The following is an 18597-nucleotide window of genomic DNA, read 5'->3' as shown; positions in this document are numbered from 1 at the left end:
TTTCCTTCACTTGAAAAAACTACCAACTCTATGCCTTCAAAGAGAGAGCCGTGGGAAGTGCCTGTCCATACCTCTGAAATGCCAGAAGGCTTCTCTCAACCTGGAACAGCAACAGGAACATGCACAAGTAAACGGTTAAAGCTCAGGACAGACGTGGTTTCTGTTCAAGGGGATGAAAGGCCGTCTGTAGCTTGCCAGGTGACATGGGGCCAGGCTCTTACACATCTCCTGTGAACTACAAGAAGCCCTGTGCAGGGGACCTTCTCGGGGGGTAGAGGGTGGTTCTGGAGGTCTATTCCCAGCGAAGACACTAAGGATCCCTTTAAATAGCACACAAAGCTCCTCTTTTTTTCATCTTGCTAAGCATGAGGCCCATCCTTCACAAGCCAGCCTTTCAAACTCCAACCTTTGCCTTTCTATAAACACTAGTGAGCTTCCAAAAACTCCCCATCCTTACAGCCGGGCTGGGAGAGACGTCCCAGTAACTGTGCTGGCTACAGAACTGTCTTTATAATGCAGAGCAGAAATGAAGCATACGCTCTCTGCCACCAATCAGGGGAACCACAGCCCCGGGAGTGGGACGTAGTACCCACTTCCCTCCTCACTGGAAGGCTGCATATCTCACAACTCAGTGAGGCTCATTCCAGGGCACTTCAGAGGAAGACCATCTCCAGTGTGACTCCCACGACATCAACGGTGTCCCTGCCAAGGTAAAGCAGCTGCCCGGCTTTGCCCACCTCTCCTGCCAGCTGAAGATCTATCAGCTTACACAGGTTTATTCTTCTGATTATGCTCCTGATTGTTATTACTGTCAGTCACCATAGTTTCTATGATTTGTTTTTCAGGCACTGCATTCTTTACAAGGATAACAAGGAATGTGTATTTTTAAAGACACAGCCGTGTGAAGTCTATCACATCGTGTGATACCTTTAAATCTGCATCTGAAGAAAAGAGGTGCAGTCTACAGAAGTTTACACCAAAATACAACTTGTTAGAGGAAACAGAATTAATAAAAGTAGAGGAATACAAGAACTAGGGAAAGGAGGACTGCTTATCATGTAAACCTTGCCATGTCAACAGTGCAAGACTCAGGTCTCCAAACTCGCAATGACCAAAAAAAAAAAAAAAACCAACAACAACACCCGACCAACAACCTTGTTTTGTTGTTGATGATGATGATGATGCAACAATCCTAGTAAAAATGTTCAGACTTTTATTTGAACTTCCTTTCTCCTAACCTTCACATGTTTCACCTCAATGAAACGACAATAAGGGGAAATCCTGAGCACCAGAAGAGCAAAAAGGGACTGAGGTTCAGCACTTGGTGGGATCAAATGTATTGCCTCCTCAGTGGGTTGTATTTCAGACTGAAAAACGGTTCTTCATGACCTCTAAGTGCCCAACATGGACGAGACCGCTTAATGGCAGCTTCTATGGGTCTCTTTCAAATCAGATGACAAAATCTGTTTTGGGTTGGACAGTGGGAACATTCTGAGGACAAAACACCTTGTCTACACAGCTGGGTTGGCGCGGGTTCGACAGGGTCACTAAGAGGTTCAGTATGTAATTTGGTGACATTCTGGCATCCCAATGGCAGGCAGATCTCAAGCGACCCTCTTTGGCCCACTTTTTTAAAAAGCGTATGTGTATTAGGTATGTGTATTGAGGACAGGGCATTTTGGAGATCATTCATTCATAGGCCCGCCATAAATCAGAAGCAACTTGAGAGCACAAAACAATAAAAACAATTACAAATTACAATGTACCAAATACACTTCTTTTAAAGGTCTGGTCAAGAGTCTGCTGCAGCCTATTACACACAACTCATACATATGAATACTTGTGCTTCCTTCCTTTGTCTTAAAGGGCTGGTTGAGAAACTGCCACAGCCACAGTTTTGGCTCTGGACAGTTTCTCAGCCAGCCCTTTAAGACGAGAGAAAGATTCTTTTTATTTTACATAAGTGACACAGTACATTTTTGCTGCTCTAATAATGGACACTAAAAAAATTACTTCTTTTGTCCCCATTCCTGCTTGCCAAGGAGCAGAGGAAGCGTTTAATTAGTCAATAGCCTGGGGTAGCTCTATTAAGAAACTTCATGACATTGCCAGATCCCAAAAATGGAAGGCCTTTGGTTTGTTCCCAGCAATCACACATGCTGGAAACAGACCAAAAGAGAGCACCGCCTACCCACACAAAAAGAGCAGAAGCCCCTGACAGGGGCCAGAAGGTAGGGGTAAGGACTCCTCTGGGGATGGTCCGGTTCCCTTCAGCAAAGATGTCGTCCGATCCTCATCTTTAGAAGTGAACTAGCCCATTCCTTACAGTCGATCAAACAATGGACTAAACCCCTATGTAGTCAGCCTCAAAATAACCCAACCTCATGTAAGGCAGCCTGAGTAATATAAAGATAAAGGTTCCCCTTGATATTTAGTCCAGTCATGTCCGACTCTAGGGTGCGGTGCTCATCCCCGTTTCCAAGCCATAGAGCCAGCATTTGTCCGAAGACAGTTTCCGTGGTCACATGGCCAGCGCGACTAGACATGGAAAACTGTCACCTTCCCACCAAAAAGGTACCTATTTATCTACTCGCATTTTTACATGCTTTCAAACTGCTAGGTTGGCAAGGAGCTGGGACAAGCGACGGGAGCTCACTTTGTTGCGTGGATTCGATCTTAGGACGGCTGGTCTTCTGACCTTGCAGAACAGAGGCTTTTGCTGTTTAACCTGCAGCACCACCACATCCCTGATCTGAGTAATACGAAGGAAGGGTATTTTACAAAGATGAGAGATATATCTCGACATTCAGGTGGTTGGCTTCCACAACTTACTTCATCATTATCTTCTTTCTCTTCATCATCAGACTCGGCACTGTCATCCATGGGCTCATCTAGAAGAAAGCAAGAACAGGAGTAAGAGAAAATATGCACATCTATGTCCTCCCTCTTCATTTGCAGATTTGACCAGTGCTTCTCTGCTTAAAACATATTTTCTGACACCAATGGAACCCTAGTGTTATTCTGACTCACTTTGGACATGATCCTGCAGGTTTGTCTTCTTGGCTGGCCCCATAATTGTCATAACTTCTGGAAGGATGGGGTGAAAACCAAATGCTAAGATGTTCTCACTCTTTTGCACTGGATGCCTAACTGGGGGCAGGGACTGGAGGATTACCATGATTGTAGACAAGCTGTCACAGAGCTGTCCCTCAGGTCACAATGTAATGCAGCTCCACAACAAAGTGGTTGTGTAGCAATCTGGTTGGTTGCCAAAATGCATGCCACTACAAGATTTCCGACGCTGGGATAGGAACCATGTGCAAAAATGCATAGCGAACGGCAATCAGCTATGTGGTAGCACAATCACACCACTGGATTGTGGGCTGGATGATGGCCAAGATGGCATCACCAAAGCCACAGTCCTCACCTGGAGATAAGTTGAACTGAATCACTGAGACCTACGTAGAAGTAAACATAAGATTACAGCTCCACTCTACAGTTCTACAGATCTTGTCTGTTGTGAGCCGCCCAGAGTAGACAATATCTAGATTGGAGGCATATAAGTGCAATAAATAAATAAATACTCTTAAGAACACTTATTTGGAAGTATGCTCTCTTGAACTCAGTGGGGTTTACGTCCAAGTACACGCAACTGGAAGTAAGTTAAAATAAAATCAGCGGATATCACTTCTAAGTAAAAGTGGTTAGAGTTGCATTGTAAAAGGTCACGTGAATTGACCTGGCCATATGGATGCTCCCAGGTCTCCAACTCTGCTCCACATCTTGTTCTCCTCTGAATCAAAACAACACCAAGATTTTAAAGAACTTTTTCTCACATTGTTTGCAGCCTAGATAACAAACCACATGTCTCTCTGACCTGATTTAAGCTGCTTGATAATAAACTCAATCTGCTGGATCATGTCGGCGTTTCCTTCCTCAGTGTAGCACCGCAGAATGTCTTCCATTTCCTGGATGGGTTGGAAAACAAAGCTGTGTCAGTGGCTCATATGGGTGACCCCGGCACAGGGTCACATCACTGTTGACAATAAGAGCATGGCTGCGAAGCAGCTGCATCCAACGGCAGGCGTCCTGTCCCGTCCACCCACAAGCACAATCGTCTGCTAAGAGGAAAAAAAGAAGCCTTCCACAACATCCACAACAGACAGATTTTGGCAGCCTGAACCAAACCCAAGAATGATTTAAGGCTGTCTTTCTGACTCCCAAGCACGAGGAGAACAGAAGAGCCACTGTGATCTGGAGGGCAAGGCAATCCACAGGCATTCAAAGCCTGAATCCTAGGTCTAGGGACTCCATCTGCACAGTAGAAAAAGGGTGACTGTTAGGTAAAGGTTCCCCTTGACACTTAGTCCAGTCGTGTCCGACTCTAGGGCGCGGTGCTCATCCCCGTTTCCAAGACGTAGAGCCAGCGTTTGTCCGAAGACAGTTTCCGTGGTCACATGGCCAGCGCGACCAGACACGGAACACTTCCCTCCGAGGTGGTAGCTATTTATCGACTCACATTTTTCCATGCTTTCGAACGGCTAGGTTGGCAAGAGCTGGGACAAGCGATGGGAGCTCCCTCCATCGCAGGGATTTGATCTTACGACTGCTGGTCTTCTGACCTTGCAGCACAGAGGCTTCTGCAATTTATCCCGCAGTGCCACCACGTTCTTAGTGTGACTGTTACACCAGATCAAATTGATAATGGGAGTATTCTATCTGTCTTCGGGTTCTATCTGCCTCATTCCTTCAAGACAGTACGGACAGATCATTAATTCAATGCACAGAAGATTGTGCAGGGAGAGCGAAAAAGAGTAAGATCTGATGTTCACCTCCACAAGGTAAAGAGCTCTAGCATTACAACGCATGCATCTATTGGATAACCGTTAGCCTACAGAATATGCAAGAGAGACACAGGGACTACAGCAATACACCCGTCTGAATGAGCAGCATTCAGTACAGCTTGGCAGCTAGCAACCATGTAAGGAGCTGGGATGGCTCAGGAAGGCAAGGGTAATAGGCAGAGAGGACTCGCTCTTCCCTCCACCCTCCTCATTCAGCCTGGACCTGAAAACTACCACAGCAAGTGAGATCTGCCATTTCTAGTCGACCTGCTGCTAAGACTGGGTCTGAAAAGGAGGCAGGCCACAGAGTTTGCTGATGCTCCAGCTTTTCTGTTAACGAATGCTGTGAATGCCTGCCCTGTTATGCCGCGCCTTCAAATATCTCTGCAAGCATCCTTTGCACCACAAAAAGGCTGTTCAAACCCCCCCCCCCCCCAGTGACCTGCTTCTCAAGAAAAGGAACCGCAAGTCATCTCCAGAAACAGGGATTATCAACAAATGCACAGAAGCAGTGAGCTAGTCTTTGAATTTCACAGACCTCTTCCTCGGGATCCATGGTAAAAATATAAAAGGGGAGAAAAGTGGGGGGGGGGGACATAAAAGAAATATGATTGTTTTGTGGTATTATGTGGTTCTGACACAGGTTAAACTGTTCCTGGTTTGAAACCCTAACCCACCCCTCCCATGGATAAACACTTGAAATGTTTGCCTGTTAGGAAAACTTGGTTCTTTTGGCAGGTCTCTTCCCCCCCCAATTACATAGCTTCTTTTCCATCTTGGATCCTGTTTTCTTTATAGATTTTTTCTCTTATGATCAAAGTTAACGCTGTTTTTATCTTTATACTCTGTAAGCTGCCTGGAGTAGATTCCTGAATTTAGATGGGGGGGCATTGTAAAAATGGAACAAATACATAAATAAATAAAGAGCTTCTCTTGCGGGCGGGGGGGGGGGGAGAGAGATTCTTCTAATCTACAGAGAATGGCACGTCTTTCCTCAAGGGATGCTGATGAGGAGTGGCGCTTTTCAAAACAAAGCCATTTGAACCACCCGTTTAGAAGTCTGTGACTTTAAAGATAGCCTTCTGGGACAGACAAGAAAAGATAAGAATCCCAGGGAAGAACTCAAGCATCCATCAGGTTTGCCCTGAAATGGATTGCGCTTAATGGTACAGGGAGCAGGCAAAGCCGGAGAGCTGGTTCCAGTCGCAAAAGATACCAGCTTTTGTTGTGCTGTGTAGTTGGTTGGATAAGGCACTGTTATCTTCCCCCTGAAGGCAGCAGCATCTCTGCCCCAGGTGATGAATCACCCCTTCCAATTCATCAGGAGCAGCTCCAGGGCAGTCAGCCATAAATATCCTTCTCTCCCAAAGATGTCGGTGTAATTGCGTTAGGGCCCCAATTCATCATGCTTAACTCCTGGCAAGGGAGATGACACGGATCTTGCCAGGGCCATTTAGGGAAACAACAGACCAAAATCAGTTTGGGCTCCACCCTCTCGGTCGTCCCCCACTTTCTGAAACAGAGCTGAGATGGTTTGCACAGGACTGACGCGGAAGTGTCCTGGATCCCAAGACACTGGAATCTAGGGATCGGCGAGAGTTTGGCCTCAACTCATTTTTTAAAATCAGAATCTTCCAAAATGCACAGACTTCTGGATATAAAAGGAAGAGCCTGAGAGTAAAAGAAAAAAAATTAAAGCAGGAGAAACCAAAATGGATAGAGATGTCCATTCAGAGTCAGAACTTTGATTGTTAACTTTTAATTCCCTGGCTTTGAAGCCCTGTGTACTTAACTATCTTGAACTAGATTTGACATCCCTTTCTCCCCGCACCAAGAGTCCCCCTGTCTTCAACGTTTTCATTTATTGATTACATTTACATCTCATGGGGATGTGGTGGCGCTGCGGGCTAAACCGCAGAAGCCTAGGCTGCAGGGTCAGAAGACCAAGCAGTCGTAAGATCGAATCCACGCGACGGAGTGAGCTCCCGTCGCTTGTCCCAGCTCCCGCCAACCTAGCGGTTCGAAAGCATGCAAATGCAAGTAGATAAATAGGGACCACTTCGGTGGGAAGGTAACAGCATTCCGTGTCTAAGTCGCACTGGCCAGATGACCACGGAAGATTGTCTTCGCACAAAACGCTGGCTCTATGGCTTGGAAACGGGAATGAGCACCGCCCCCTAGAGTCGAACACGACTGGATAAAAATTGTCAAGGGGAACCTTTACCTTTACCTTTACATCTCAACTTTCCATACGAAGGTGAAGCTCAAGGCAACTCACAGTATTATTATAAAATAATAAAAGCAAATAAAACCCAGTAGGTGATGTGCAGGCATGGACCTCTGCATGCCAGCAGCTATGGTGACCCTTGCCCCTCTATCTGCCCAGTGAAGCCAATTTTAATTTTATACGTTCTTCAAGCGCTGACACAAATTTGAAAATCGCATATTTGAGACGGGGAGGGAGGGAACCACACCTTGAGGATTCAAAAAATGGAAGATGGAGGAAAAAGCAAAATGGACAAGATGTCACTCCTAGTAAAACTCCAAAATATGCACCACGAGCATATCAAGGGAATACCTCTTGAGCGGATGTTTGTGATGTCATTTCACTGCTGATTTCAATGAAAGAATCACCACCACTGGGAAGGCCCTTGAGACTGAGATTTCTTTGCCCGTCAAGTGGTGCTTAGGTTAGACTCCATTTGCGCACGGGAGTACGCCAGATTTCTGGAAAAGCCTGGCTTCCTCGAAATCCATTTCCAGACACAATTCAAAATGCTGGTTTTATCCTATGACGCCCTAAATAGCTTCTGCCCAAGCTATCTCAAGGACCGTGTCCTCCCATGATGAGCCTGCTCAGGTGTTAAGACCATCAGGAGATGCCTTTCCCTCGGTCCCACCACCCTTACAGGGGCAATTGGTGGGGACACAGGAGAGGGCTTTCTCTGTGGCTGCTCCCAGACTCTGGAACTCCCTCCCACTGGAGGCCAGGCTGGCCCCATTTTTTCCTGTCTTTCCACAAGCAAGCAAAGACCTTTCCCTTTGGGCAAACTTTCCCTTAGTGACTGGCAGCCTTAGCGGGGTTTTTAAACCGACTGTTGTGCCTTACTGCTTTGAATGTGTTTTTGGTGTTGCTTCCCTTTACCATTTCTTAGAGTGGTGCTTGTTTGATCCTTTTTAGTATTTGTATAATCATTGTTTTTAATCTTTAAAGTCTTTTAGTGATGTAAGCCGTCTTGCAGTCCGTTTTAAGGAGAAAGGCGCAGTAAAAATATTGTGTGCAAACCAACCAGCTGGGTGCTAGCAAACACAACGTCTCCATTTTCCATTTGGTAGGAGAGGCTAGCCAAACCAGAAGGCTTAAAGCTATGCATGTTAGCAGAACCGGTGTTCCTGGCTTGGTAGACACAAACATGCCAGGATTTGTGATGGAAGAACAAACCCTCAATTGTTTGCCTAGATTGTGACAGATGCAATAAATCCTAGTTAAGATGACCCATTAAGCTTCTGGCTTCTGTTAGTTTAGCTGTACCTGCTGGTAGCTGGTACCAACAGGGAGCAAACGGAACATGTACCAGGATGAATCCTTTCCCCCAGGAAGCCAGGATTCTCCCGAATAGTGCTCTAGTGCTCGTTCCCCTTCATGGATTGCTGCCTTGTCGTGGCGAAGGGGCTTGAGTAACTCAGAGAAGCTATGGGCTATGCCATGCAGGGACACCCAAGACGGACAGGTCATAGTGGAGAGTTCCGACTAAACGCAATCCACCTGGAGTAGGAAATGGCAAGCCACTCCAGTATCTTTGCCAAGAACGCCCCATGATCAGAAACAAAAGGCTAAAAGATATGACGCTGGAAGATGGGCCCCTCAGGTCGGAAGGCGTCCAACATGCTACTGAGGAAGAGTGGAGGACAAGTACAAGTAGCTCCAGAGCTAATGAAGTGGTTGGGCCAAAGCCGAAAGGACGCTCAGCTGTGGACGTGCCTGGAAGTGAAAGGAAAGTCCAATGCTGTAAAGAAAAATACTGCATAGGAACCTGGAATGTAAGATCGCTGAACGTGGGGAAGCTGGAGGTGGTCAAACAGGAGATGGCAAGAATAAACATCGACATCCTGGGCATCAGTGAACTAAAATGGACAGGAATGGGCGAATTCAGCTCAGATGATTATCATATCTACTACTGTGGGCAAGAATCCCGTAGAAGGAATGGAGTAGCCCTCATAGTCAACAAAAGAGTGGGAAAAGCTGTAATGGGATACAATCTCAAAAATGATAGAATGATGTCAATACGAATCCAAGGCAGACCATTCAACATCACAATAATCCAAGTTTATGCACCAACCAGCATTGCTGAGGAGACTGAAATTGAACAATTCTATGAAGATTTACAACACCTTCTAGAACTGACACCAAAGAAAGATGTTCTTCTCATTCTAGGGGACTGGAATGCTAAAGTAGGGAGCCAAGAGATAAAAGGAACAACAGGGAAGTTTGGCCTTGGAGTTCAGAACGAAGCAGGACAAAGGCTAATAGAGTTTTGTCAAGAGAATAAGCTGGTCATCACAAACACTCTTTTCCAACAACACAAGAGGCGACTCTATACATGGAAATCACCAGATGGGCAATATCGAAATCAGATTGATTATATTCTCTGCAGCCAAAGATGGAGAAGCTCTATACAGTCAGCAAAAACAAGACCTGGAGCTGACTGCGGTTCTGATCATCAGCTTCTCATAGCAAAATTCAAGCTTAGACTGAAGAGAGTAGGAAAAACCACTGGGCCACTCAGGTATAATCTAAACCAAATCCCTTATGAATACACAGTGGAAGTAAAGAACAGATTTAAGGAACTAGATTTGGTGGACAGAGTGCCTGAAGAACTTTGGATAGAGGCTCGTAACATTGTCCAGGAGGCAGCAACGAAAACCATCCCAAAGAAAAGGAAATGCAAGAAAGCAAAGTGGCTGTCCAACGAGGCCTTAGAAATAGCAGAGAGGAGAAGGGAAGCAAAATGCAAGGGAGATAGGGAAAGTTACAGAAAATTGAATGCAGACTTCCAAAGAATAGCAAGGAGAGACAAGAGGGCCTTCTTAAATGAACAATGCAAAGAAATAGAAGAAGATAACAGAAAAGGAAAGACCAGAGAGCTGTTCAGGAAAATTGGAGATATTAAAGGAACATTTTGCGCAAAGATGAACATGATAAAAGACAAAAATGGGAGGGACCTAACAGAAGCAGAAGACGTCAAGAAGAGGTGGCAAGAATACACAGAGGAATTATATCAGAAAGATTTGGATATCCCGGACAACCCAGACAATGTAGTTGCTGACCTTGAGCCAGACATCCTGGAGAGTGAAGTCAAGTGGGCCTTAGAAAGCCTGGCTAACAACAAGGCCAGTGGAGGTGATGGCATCCCAGTTGAACTATTTAAAATCTTGAAAGATGATGCTGTTAAGGTGCTACATTCAATATGCCAGCAAGTTTGGAAAACCCAACAGTGGCCAGAGGATTGGAAAAGATCAGTCTACATCCCAATCCCAAAGAAAGGCAGTGCCAAAGAATGCTCCAACTACCGAACAATTGCACTCATTTCGCACGCTAGCAAGGTTATGCTCAAAATCCTGCAAGGTAGGCTTCAGCAGTATGTGGACCGAGAACTCCCAGAAGTACAAGCTGGATTCCGAAGAGGCAGAGGAACTCGAGACCAAATTGCTAACTTGCGCTGGATTATGGAGAAAGCCAGAGAGTTCCAGAAAAATATCTACTTCTGCTTCATTGACTATGCGAAAGCCTTTGACTGTGTGGACCACAACAAACTATGGCAAGTTCTTAAAGAAATGGGAGTGCCTGACCACTTTATCTGTCTCCTGAGAAACCTATATGTGGGACAGGATGCAACAGTTAGAACTGGTCATGGAACAACTGAGTGGTTCAAAATTGGGAAAGGAGTACGGCAAGGCTGTATATTGTCCCCCAGCTTATTTAACTTATATGCAGAATACATCATGCGGAAGGCTGGACTGGAAGAAACCCAAGCCGGAATTAAGATTGCCAGAAGAAATATCAACAACCTCCGATATGCGGATGATACCACTCTGATGGCAGAAAGTGAGGAGGAATTAAAGAACCTTGTAATGAGAGTGAAAGAGGAGAGTGCAAAAAATGGTCTGAAACTCAACATCAAAAAAACTAAGATCATGGCCACTGGTCCCATCACCTCCTGGGAAATAGAAGGGGAAGATATGGAGGCAGTGTCAAATTTTATCTTCCTGGGCTCCATGATCACTGCAGATGGAGACAGCAGCCCTGAAATTAAAAGACGCCTTCTTCTTGGGAGGAAAGCGATGACAAATCTTGACAGCATCTTGAAAAGCAGAGACATCACCTTGCCAACAAAAGTCCGAATAGTCAAAGCTATGGTTTTTCCTGTCGTGATGTATGGAAGTGAGAGCTGGACCATAAAGAAAGCAGACCGCCGAAGAATTGATGCCTTTGAATTGTGGTGCTGGAGGAGGCTCTTGAGAATCCCCTGGACTGCAAAGAGAACAAACCTATCAATTCTAAAGGAAATCAACCCTGAGTGCTCACTGGAAGGACAGATCCTGAAGCTGAGGCTCCAGTACTTTGGCCATCTCATGAGAAGAAAGGAGTCCTTGGAAAAAACCTTGATGTTAGGAAGGTGTGATGGCAAGAGGAGAAGGGGACGACCGAGGATGAGATGGCTGGACAGTGTCTGCGAAGCAACCAACATGAACCTGACACAACTCCGGGAGGCAGTAGAAGACAGGAGGGCCTGGCGTGCTCTGGTCCATGGGGTCACGAAGAGTCGGACACGACTAAACGACTAAACACGCTCGTTGACATCAGTTTGATTCACTTTGGTACAGTATAAACATGATTAGTAGAGGTAATTCATTGTTCAGAACAAACCCTGATGAAACACAGAGTGGTCAATTCTGGGAGTGCGAGCACTCAACTTGAGTGTAACCGGCTTTCCAGGAACACCGGGCCATTCCCAGCAAGATGTGTGGCAGGCGAGAATGATTTTACAGGAGTAATTTCAGAGGATGGGTGGAAAGCAACCAAATCCAGTCAATACCATGGGAAAATTCACACACGAGTAGAGTAAGCCCCACTTCATCTGTATGCTAGACACTCTGAGGTTACGATCTAGCAGAGGAAGAGACTTTATACACCCCCCCTCCAGATGCCGTGGGACTACAGTTCCCATCAGCACGGGTCAGGGCTCCACCTCTGTGCCTATTTCACGCTGTGTGATCATCTCAGTGAAAGGGATCAAAGAGACGTGTAACAGATCCAGAAAACATGCCCTCCATTGAGGCGCTGGAGCTTTTCCATCAATTACGGCAGGTGATAAAGGCACGTTGTAAACCAAGTATTGTTAAGTGATGTGGGGAAAGGGAGGCACTCTTCAAAAGAGCAAGCCGGCTGCAAGGGTTCTCCCCCCCCCACCTTTCCACCCTGAGCACTCTTGATCTCGCCTGGTCTTGGAAGCGAAGCAACCCCGAACAGTCCTGGGAATGGGTCCCTTCCAGATAGGGCCAAGTCAAGAAACCAACCCTTCCCGAAACTCTGCAGCAGCCATTCTCAATTGGGGGGGCTGGGGGAAAAGGAAGCACGGGGCCTGCGGGGGTGGGTGAGGTTGGCGCATTTGAAGGGGGCCACAGACTGGAAACAATTCTTCACACACCACCTTATACAATCCTGATATGGCCTATATGTCATTCATATTGTGTGTGGGGTTTTTTTGGCCTTTAGACAAAAAAAAAGTTGTGAATGGCTGCTCTAGAGAGGCACGGCTGCCAGCCAGGGTTAACAGTTCTGGGCTGGATGGGCCAAGAGTCTGGTGCGGTAAAAGGCGGCTTTTCCTACGCCTGCCATGCACAGTCCTCTGCTGCTAGCTTAGACCCTTAACGGAAGGGCGCCCAGGCTCTCTCACCATGGCTCGAGCTTCCTCTCGTATGGATGGAAGAGCGAGGATGCTGTAAAGCGCCCCGTTCACATAGGGATGTATCTGCAAGGAGAGAGAACACAGTCAGCCGCCCTGAAGCACTGGGTTCTTCAGCCCTAAGCCTCTCCACTTCCCTCCCGCCCCTTACGGAGATTCCTCTCTTCCTGCACTGCTACGGATTCTCGCCCTGTTATGCCACAAACTGAGGAGGAGAGAGCCGGCAAGGCCGCACCTCTCCGAAGCCATCCACAATCTGTTATATGATGGAGCTGACCTTGTGTTAGGATACACAAGATGATGACAGGAAGTGCTTTGAACACACTATTTGTTTTACTTATGTTTGTATTTTCTCAGAGCAATTGACACAGCAGTTAAAAAGAAAGGTTACTTACCTGTAACGATGGTTCTTCAAGTGGTCATTCTGTGAATTCACACAAAGGGTTAATACCAGCGCCAGCGTTGGGCCTCTCGGAACGTTTTCTAGCTGCAAGAGAAAAGTAACAATGTTTAGGACTACCCCTACTGCGCACGCCCAGCCTAACCGTCCCTCAGTTCCATTTGTCCGCCATAGGCCCTCGAGTCAGAGAGATGCCAGTGACAGACAGACAGAGGGGAGGCCGGGCGGGATTGTGTGAATTCACAGAATGACCACTTGAAGAACCATCGTTACAGGTAAGTAACCTTTCTTTCTTCATCGTGGTCTTCTGTGAATGCACACAAAGGGTGATTAGCACGCTTACTAACCGGATGGTGGGCTGTCACTGAAGAGCCGATGCTAGCACTGCCCTCCCGAATTTGGTCTCCTCTTTTGCCCTCACGTCCAATCTGTAGTGGGTTATGAAGGTAGAGGCATTAGACCACGTAGCGGACCGGCAGATGTCGGGCAGGTCGACGCCACGAAGTAAGGCAGTGGAGGAGGCAACAGCCCGGGTGGAATGGGCTTTAAGTCCCTGTGGAGGATCTCTGTGGTTGAGCTCGTAGGCAAGGGCGATGGTAGACACGAGCCACCGAGAGAGCGTGGACGGCGAGGCCGGGCAACCCTTCTTAGGGCCAAAGTGGCAAAGGAAGAGTCTGTTGGCCAGGCGAAAGTCTTTGGTCCTGGATACGTAAAAAGCTAAGGACCGTCGAACATCGAGCATGTGGAGCATGCGTTCAACATCAGTCGTCGGAGACGGAAACAAAGTCGGCAGAATAAGTGGCTGGTTGACGTGGAAGTCGGAGACCACCTTAGGAAGAAAGGAGACGTCCAGGTAAAGCATAACCTTGTCCTTAAAGAACTGAAGAAAAGGTTGGTCATGGCGGAGAGCTGCCAACTCGCTAGCTCGACGAGCAGAGGTGATAGCCACTAGGAATAGCGTTTTTAAAGAGAGCATTTTGAGGTCACAGGTAGCCATAGGTCCAAAAGGGGGTCTGGATAGGGCATGCAGAACCAAATGGAGGGACCACTGAGGGAGTGGAGGACGAACGGGAGGTCGGAGGTTAGAGAGACCCCTCAAAAACATCCTGACGGTAGGATGGGAGAAAAAGCGGGATGAGGGAGAAGCTCTGGGCTGAAAGAAGACAACCGCAGCCAGGTACACCTTGATAGTAGAGATAGACAGGTGGAAATCAAACAGGTAACGGAGATACTGCAGAAGTGTGGAAAGAGACACAGGTGAGGAGGTGAGATCCCTCTGCTGGGTAAATTTCAGAAAGCTGTTCCATTTGTAGGCATACAAGCGAGACGTGGAGGGTTTGATGGCATTGGTCAAGACCTCCTGAATTTCTGGACGATCCTCCACGCCGTCAGATGGAGCGTGTCGAGGTCGGGGTGAAGGACTTTGCCCGCTTCCTGGGTCAGTAGGTCTGGCCACATTGGAAGGGTTACTGAGTCCACAGCCATGCTGACTAGAGTGGGAAACCACACTTGGCGAGGCCAAAAGGGTGCGATGAAGATGGCCGGAGTCATCGAGCGTCGGAGTTTGATCAAGGATCTCTGTATTAACGGGATCGGTGGAAACATGTACAAGAGACCCTGGTTCCATGGAATCATGAATGCGTCGCCGAGCGAGTGGTGACCGAGACCTGCCCGGGAGGCATAGCGGGAGCATTTTGCGTTGTGAGGGGATGCGAACACGTCCAGCACTGGGGTCCCCCACTGGTTGCAAAGGTCCTGGAAGACCAGAGGGTTCAACTCCCATTCGTGAGTCTGATAGTGAAGCCTGCTCAGAGTGTCGGCAAGTGTGTTGTCCTCCGTGGCTACATGGATGGCCACCGGATAGATATGATGACGGTAACACCATTCCCAAAGGAGGATGGAGAGATACAGGAGTGAATGAGAGCGGGTTCCTCCCTGCTTGTTGACATAGTGCATTGTGGTAGTGTTGTCCGTCACTAGCTGAACTCCGCGGCCGCGGAGGAGAGGGAGGAAGGACTTGAAGGCCTTGATAACCGCCAGCAGTTCCAGGTAATTGATGTGGAACATGGCTTCTTGAGGCGTCCAGAGGGCGTGAATGGTGCGGCGCCCGCAGTGCGCCCCCCAGCCGGACGGACTGGCGTCCGTTGTAACTTGAACGGTGAGACGGAGTGGACGAAAGGGCCGGCCAACCGTGAGATGGGGTGTGTACATCCACCACTGGAGTTGTCTGGTGAGCTCCGGGGTGACACGAAGGCGTTTCCTTTGACTGTCGATCATGGGGTCGAAAAGGGTGAGAAACCAAGATTGGAGCGACCGGAGTTTGAGGCGAGCGTGCGCTAGCGCCGGCGTCGTAGAAGACATCAGGCCGAGGAGGTGCTGGGCATGGTGGGCTGTCACCCGAGCACCGGGGAAAAATTTCCTGATGGCTCGTCGAATCTTGTGTATTCTTTCCGGGGGAAGAAAGACTCGACCCTTTACAGCGTCCAAGCAGACCCCTATGTATTGAACTGTCTTGGAGGGAATGAGCCGGGATTTCTGATTGTTGACAGTGAGACCGAGATTGGAAAGAAGATACAGAATGAATCTTGTGTCTTTCAGGGATTGCCTTCTCGAGGTGGAGACTACGAGCCAATCGTCCAGGTAAGGGTAAACGTGAATGCCCCTGAGACGAAGGTAAGCCGCCACCGGAGCCATAACCTTGGTGAAGGTCCGGGGAGCTGTGGACAGACCGAATGGCAGGGCCTGGAATTCGTAGACCGTGTCCTGAAAGATGAACCGAAGGAACCTGCGGTGGTCGGGGTGAATAGTGACGTGAAAGTATGCGTCCTTTAGATCTATAAGGACGAACCAGTTGCTCTTTTTCAGCAAGTGCATGATGGACTCTAAGGTAAGCATCCGAAACCGTCTGGGTCGCAGGTAAGTATTGAGGAGTCTTAGATCGAGGATGGGTCTTATGCCTCCTCCGCTTTTTGAGACGGCGAAGTAGCGGGAGTAAAACCCGCATTGTACGTCGTGAGGTGGTACTGTAGAGATGGCCTCTTTTTCTAAGAGAGATGATATTTCTTCCTCTAGCGAGGAGTCGAAGGGAGAATGAGTAATGAAACCCAGCGGAGGAGATCTTATAAACTCCAGCTGGTAACCGTGCTGAATAATTTTTAGAGCCCAAGTGTCGTTTGTGATGACAGACCAGTTGTGAAGAAACGGTTGAAGGCGGGTGGTAGGTGGTGAGTGGGTGAAAACGGGGGGCCGAAAGTCAAAGATACTGTTTTTGTTTTCTGCCAGGTGGCTTAAAAGGTTGGCGGCGATGGGGCGGACGAGGGCGGTATCCCTGATAGCCCTGGACAGAAGAAGAGGACTGGCCAGAGCGCTGCTGAGGAAGGTGTTTGTAAGGACGGTATTGTTGGGAAGATTGATACTGTCCATAAGATTTACGCCATTGAGGGCGTCGCTGTCTAGATTGAGTCTGAACAGAATAAGACTTAGCAGTTCTCTTAGCCTTATGAAGGTCCTCCAAATGGGAGTCGGTCTTTTCGTTGAACAGCCCGGTAGCGTCGAAGGCGAGGCTTTCAACTTTTGATTTGACGTCCTCCATTATGTCCGCAGAACGGAGCCAAGCATGGCGCCGGATAGAGATGGCAGACATGAGGACTCTGGCAGAGATTTCTGCTGCATGTCTGATGGAAAGACGTTCATACTTGGATACCGTCTGAGCTTCCTCATATGAGTTAAGAAAAGCTTGCCTGGTGTCTTCAGGTATCATTTTCAACCCAGGCAAAAGTTTGAGCCACAATTGTTTGTGATAAGCTCCCAAAACAGTTTGATAATTTATGACTCGAAGTAGCAAGGTGACAAGGGAGTAGATTTTCCTGCCGATGAGTTCCAGCTTTTTACCCTCCTTGTCGACTGGAGTAACATGAGCTTTGGCCGAAGGCCTTGAACAGCTTGTTTCAACAATGAGTGAGTTTGGAATGGGATGCTTGGGCAGAAAATGAGTATCGGCCCCATGAATCTTGTAGAAGTGTTCTGTGCGACGAGGGACATTAGGTGTAGCCGCAGGCTGAGCCCAGAATTCCTTGATGGCCTCCATAACTACAGGCACAAAGGCTATACTGGGGGGAGCGGTACTGTCTCGTTTTATGTCTCCAAAGAACAAGTCCTCTCCCGGAGGGGAAGGGAGATTCAAGTCCAATTTAAGCGTCTTGGCAAGCCTGGACATCATCTGAGAGTAAGAAGAAAAATCCTCAGATGGAGAAGGAGCGTGAGTATCGCCAGTATCGGAAAGCACCAGATCACCCGGAGGTAAATCATGCGGTGGTAAGGGTGGGGGTGGCTCCTGATCGGAGTCAGAAGACCGCTCCGTGGACACCTCATCTGGATCAGAGGAGAAGACGTCCCTCTTCTTCCTTGGAGGGGGCTTCTCGACGTCGACCTGCGTTGTCGGGGGTCGAACGGGGACCACGGTCGGTGCCGAGGTGGGAGGGGCCGGTTGCGGTGGAGGGGCAACCGGTACCGGAAGAGGGTGGTCTTTGGCTCGAATGGCCCGGCGTCGGCGTCGAGGTCGGGTCGACTCCGAAGAAGAAGAGACATATATGTACCGGATCTTTTTGCGGTACCGGTCTCGAGAGGCGGATGTCGACGACGAAGGAGGAGACCGCGAACGGCCGCGTCGACGTCGATGGTGCTTACGACGCTTAGGGCGGTCGGAATCCGCCGAACGGGAAGAAGAGGACCGACGTCGGTGCTTGGTACGACGTCGATGAGAATGGTGCTTCTTCTTAGAGCGTTTACGCTTAGAGGATTTCGAGTCCGAGCGATCGCTAGAGTCGGACTGAGTGGAAGCTCGATGCCTCTTCTTCGATCGTTTCTGTCGAGGAGACTTCGACCTCGAGCGGCCGGAGGACGGGGACCGACTCGGGGAGCCATGCTTCTCCGTGCGAGAACGTTTGCCTCGAGGAGATTTAGACCTCGAGCGCACAGGTGATCGAGGTATCTTCTCTCGAGGAGATCTCGAGTCCGAGTGTACGGACGAGATCGACACGGGAGGCGACCCCTGGCCCGCAGGAAAAGGGCTATGTGGGGCAGAAGCGAGGCCAGTAGTGACGGCGACTAACTGGCTCGGCGTCGGGGAAGACCTTCCCGAAGGCGGTATCACTTCAGTACGTCGAGCAGGAGGAGGTGCGGGTGCCTCGGCCGAGGCCCCGAAGCGCCTCGACAACTCCTCAAGAATTGGCGATGGGATGGAACCCGAGCTCGGAGAAAGTGGAATAGATGTCATTTTAAGCTGGGCGGCCGCCTTAGCTTTGGACGATTTCGACGGCTTAGCTTTCGGAGCCGGAGGCTCGGGTGAAGCAGGAGCGGCCGATTTCGACGACGCGGATTTCTTCGA

General features: G+C 48.5%; 1 protein-coding gene across 7 annotated transcripts in view; it reads right to left on the bottom strand.

Moving 5' to 3' along the window:
• Nucleotides 1-18597, bottom strand: part of ARMC9 (armadillo repeat containing 9) — a 123545-nt gene that overhangs the window by 42928 nt on the left and 62020 nt on the right. For all 7 annotated transcript variants that reach the window (XM_072996330.2, XM_072996333.2, XM_072996331.2 and 4 more), the window contains 3 exons: nt 12803-12877; nt 3878-3968; nt 2833-2891 (listed from right to left, as the gene is read on the bottom strand). In XM_072996330.2, the coding sequence (XP_072852431.2) occupies nt 2833-2891; nt 3878-3968; nt 12803-12877 (225 nt within the window). The remainder of the gene's footprint in view (nt 1-2832; nt 2892-3877; nt 3969-12802; nt 12878-18597) is intronic.

The sequence above is a fragment of the Pogona vitticeps genome, chromosome 3 (assembly GCF_051106095.1).
Source record: "Pogona vitticeps strain Pit_001003342236 chromosome 3, PviZW2.1, whole genome shotgun sequence".
Classification (NCBI taxonomy): domain Eukaryota; kingdom Metazoa; phylum Chordata; class Lepidosauria; order Squamata; family Agamidae; genus Pogona; species Pogona vitticeps.
This window is presented reverse-complemented; position numbering and strand designations above follow the sequence as displayed.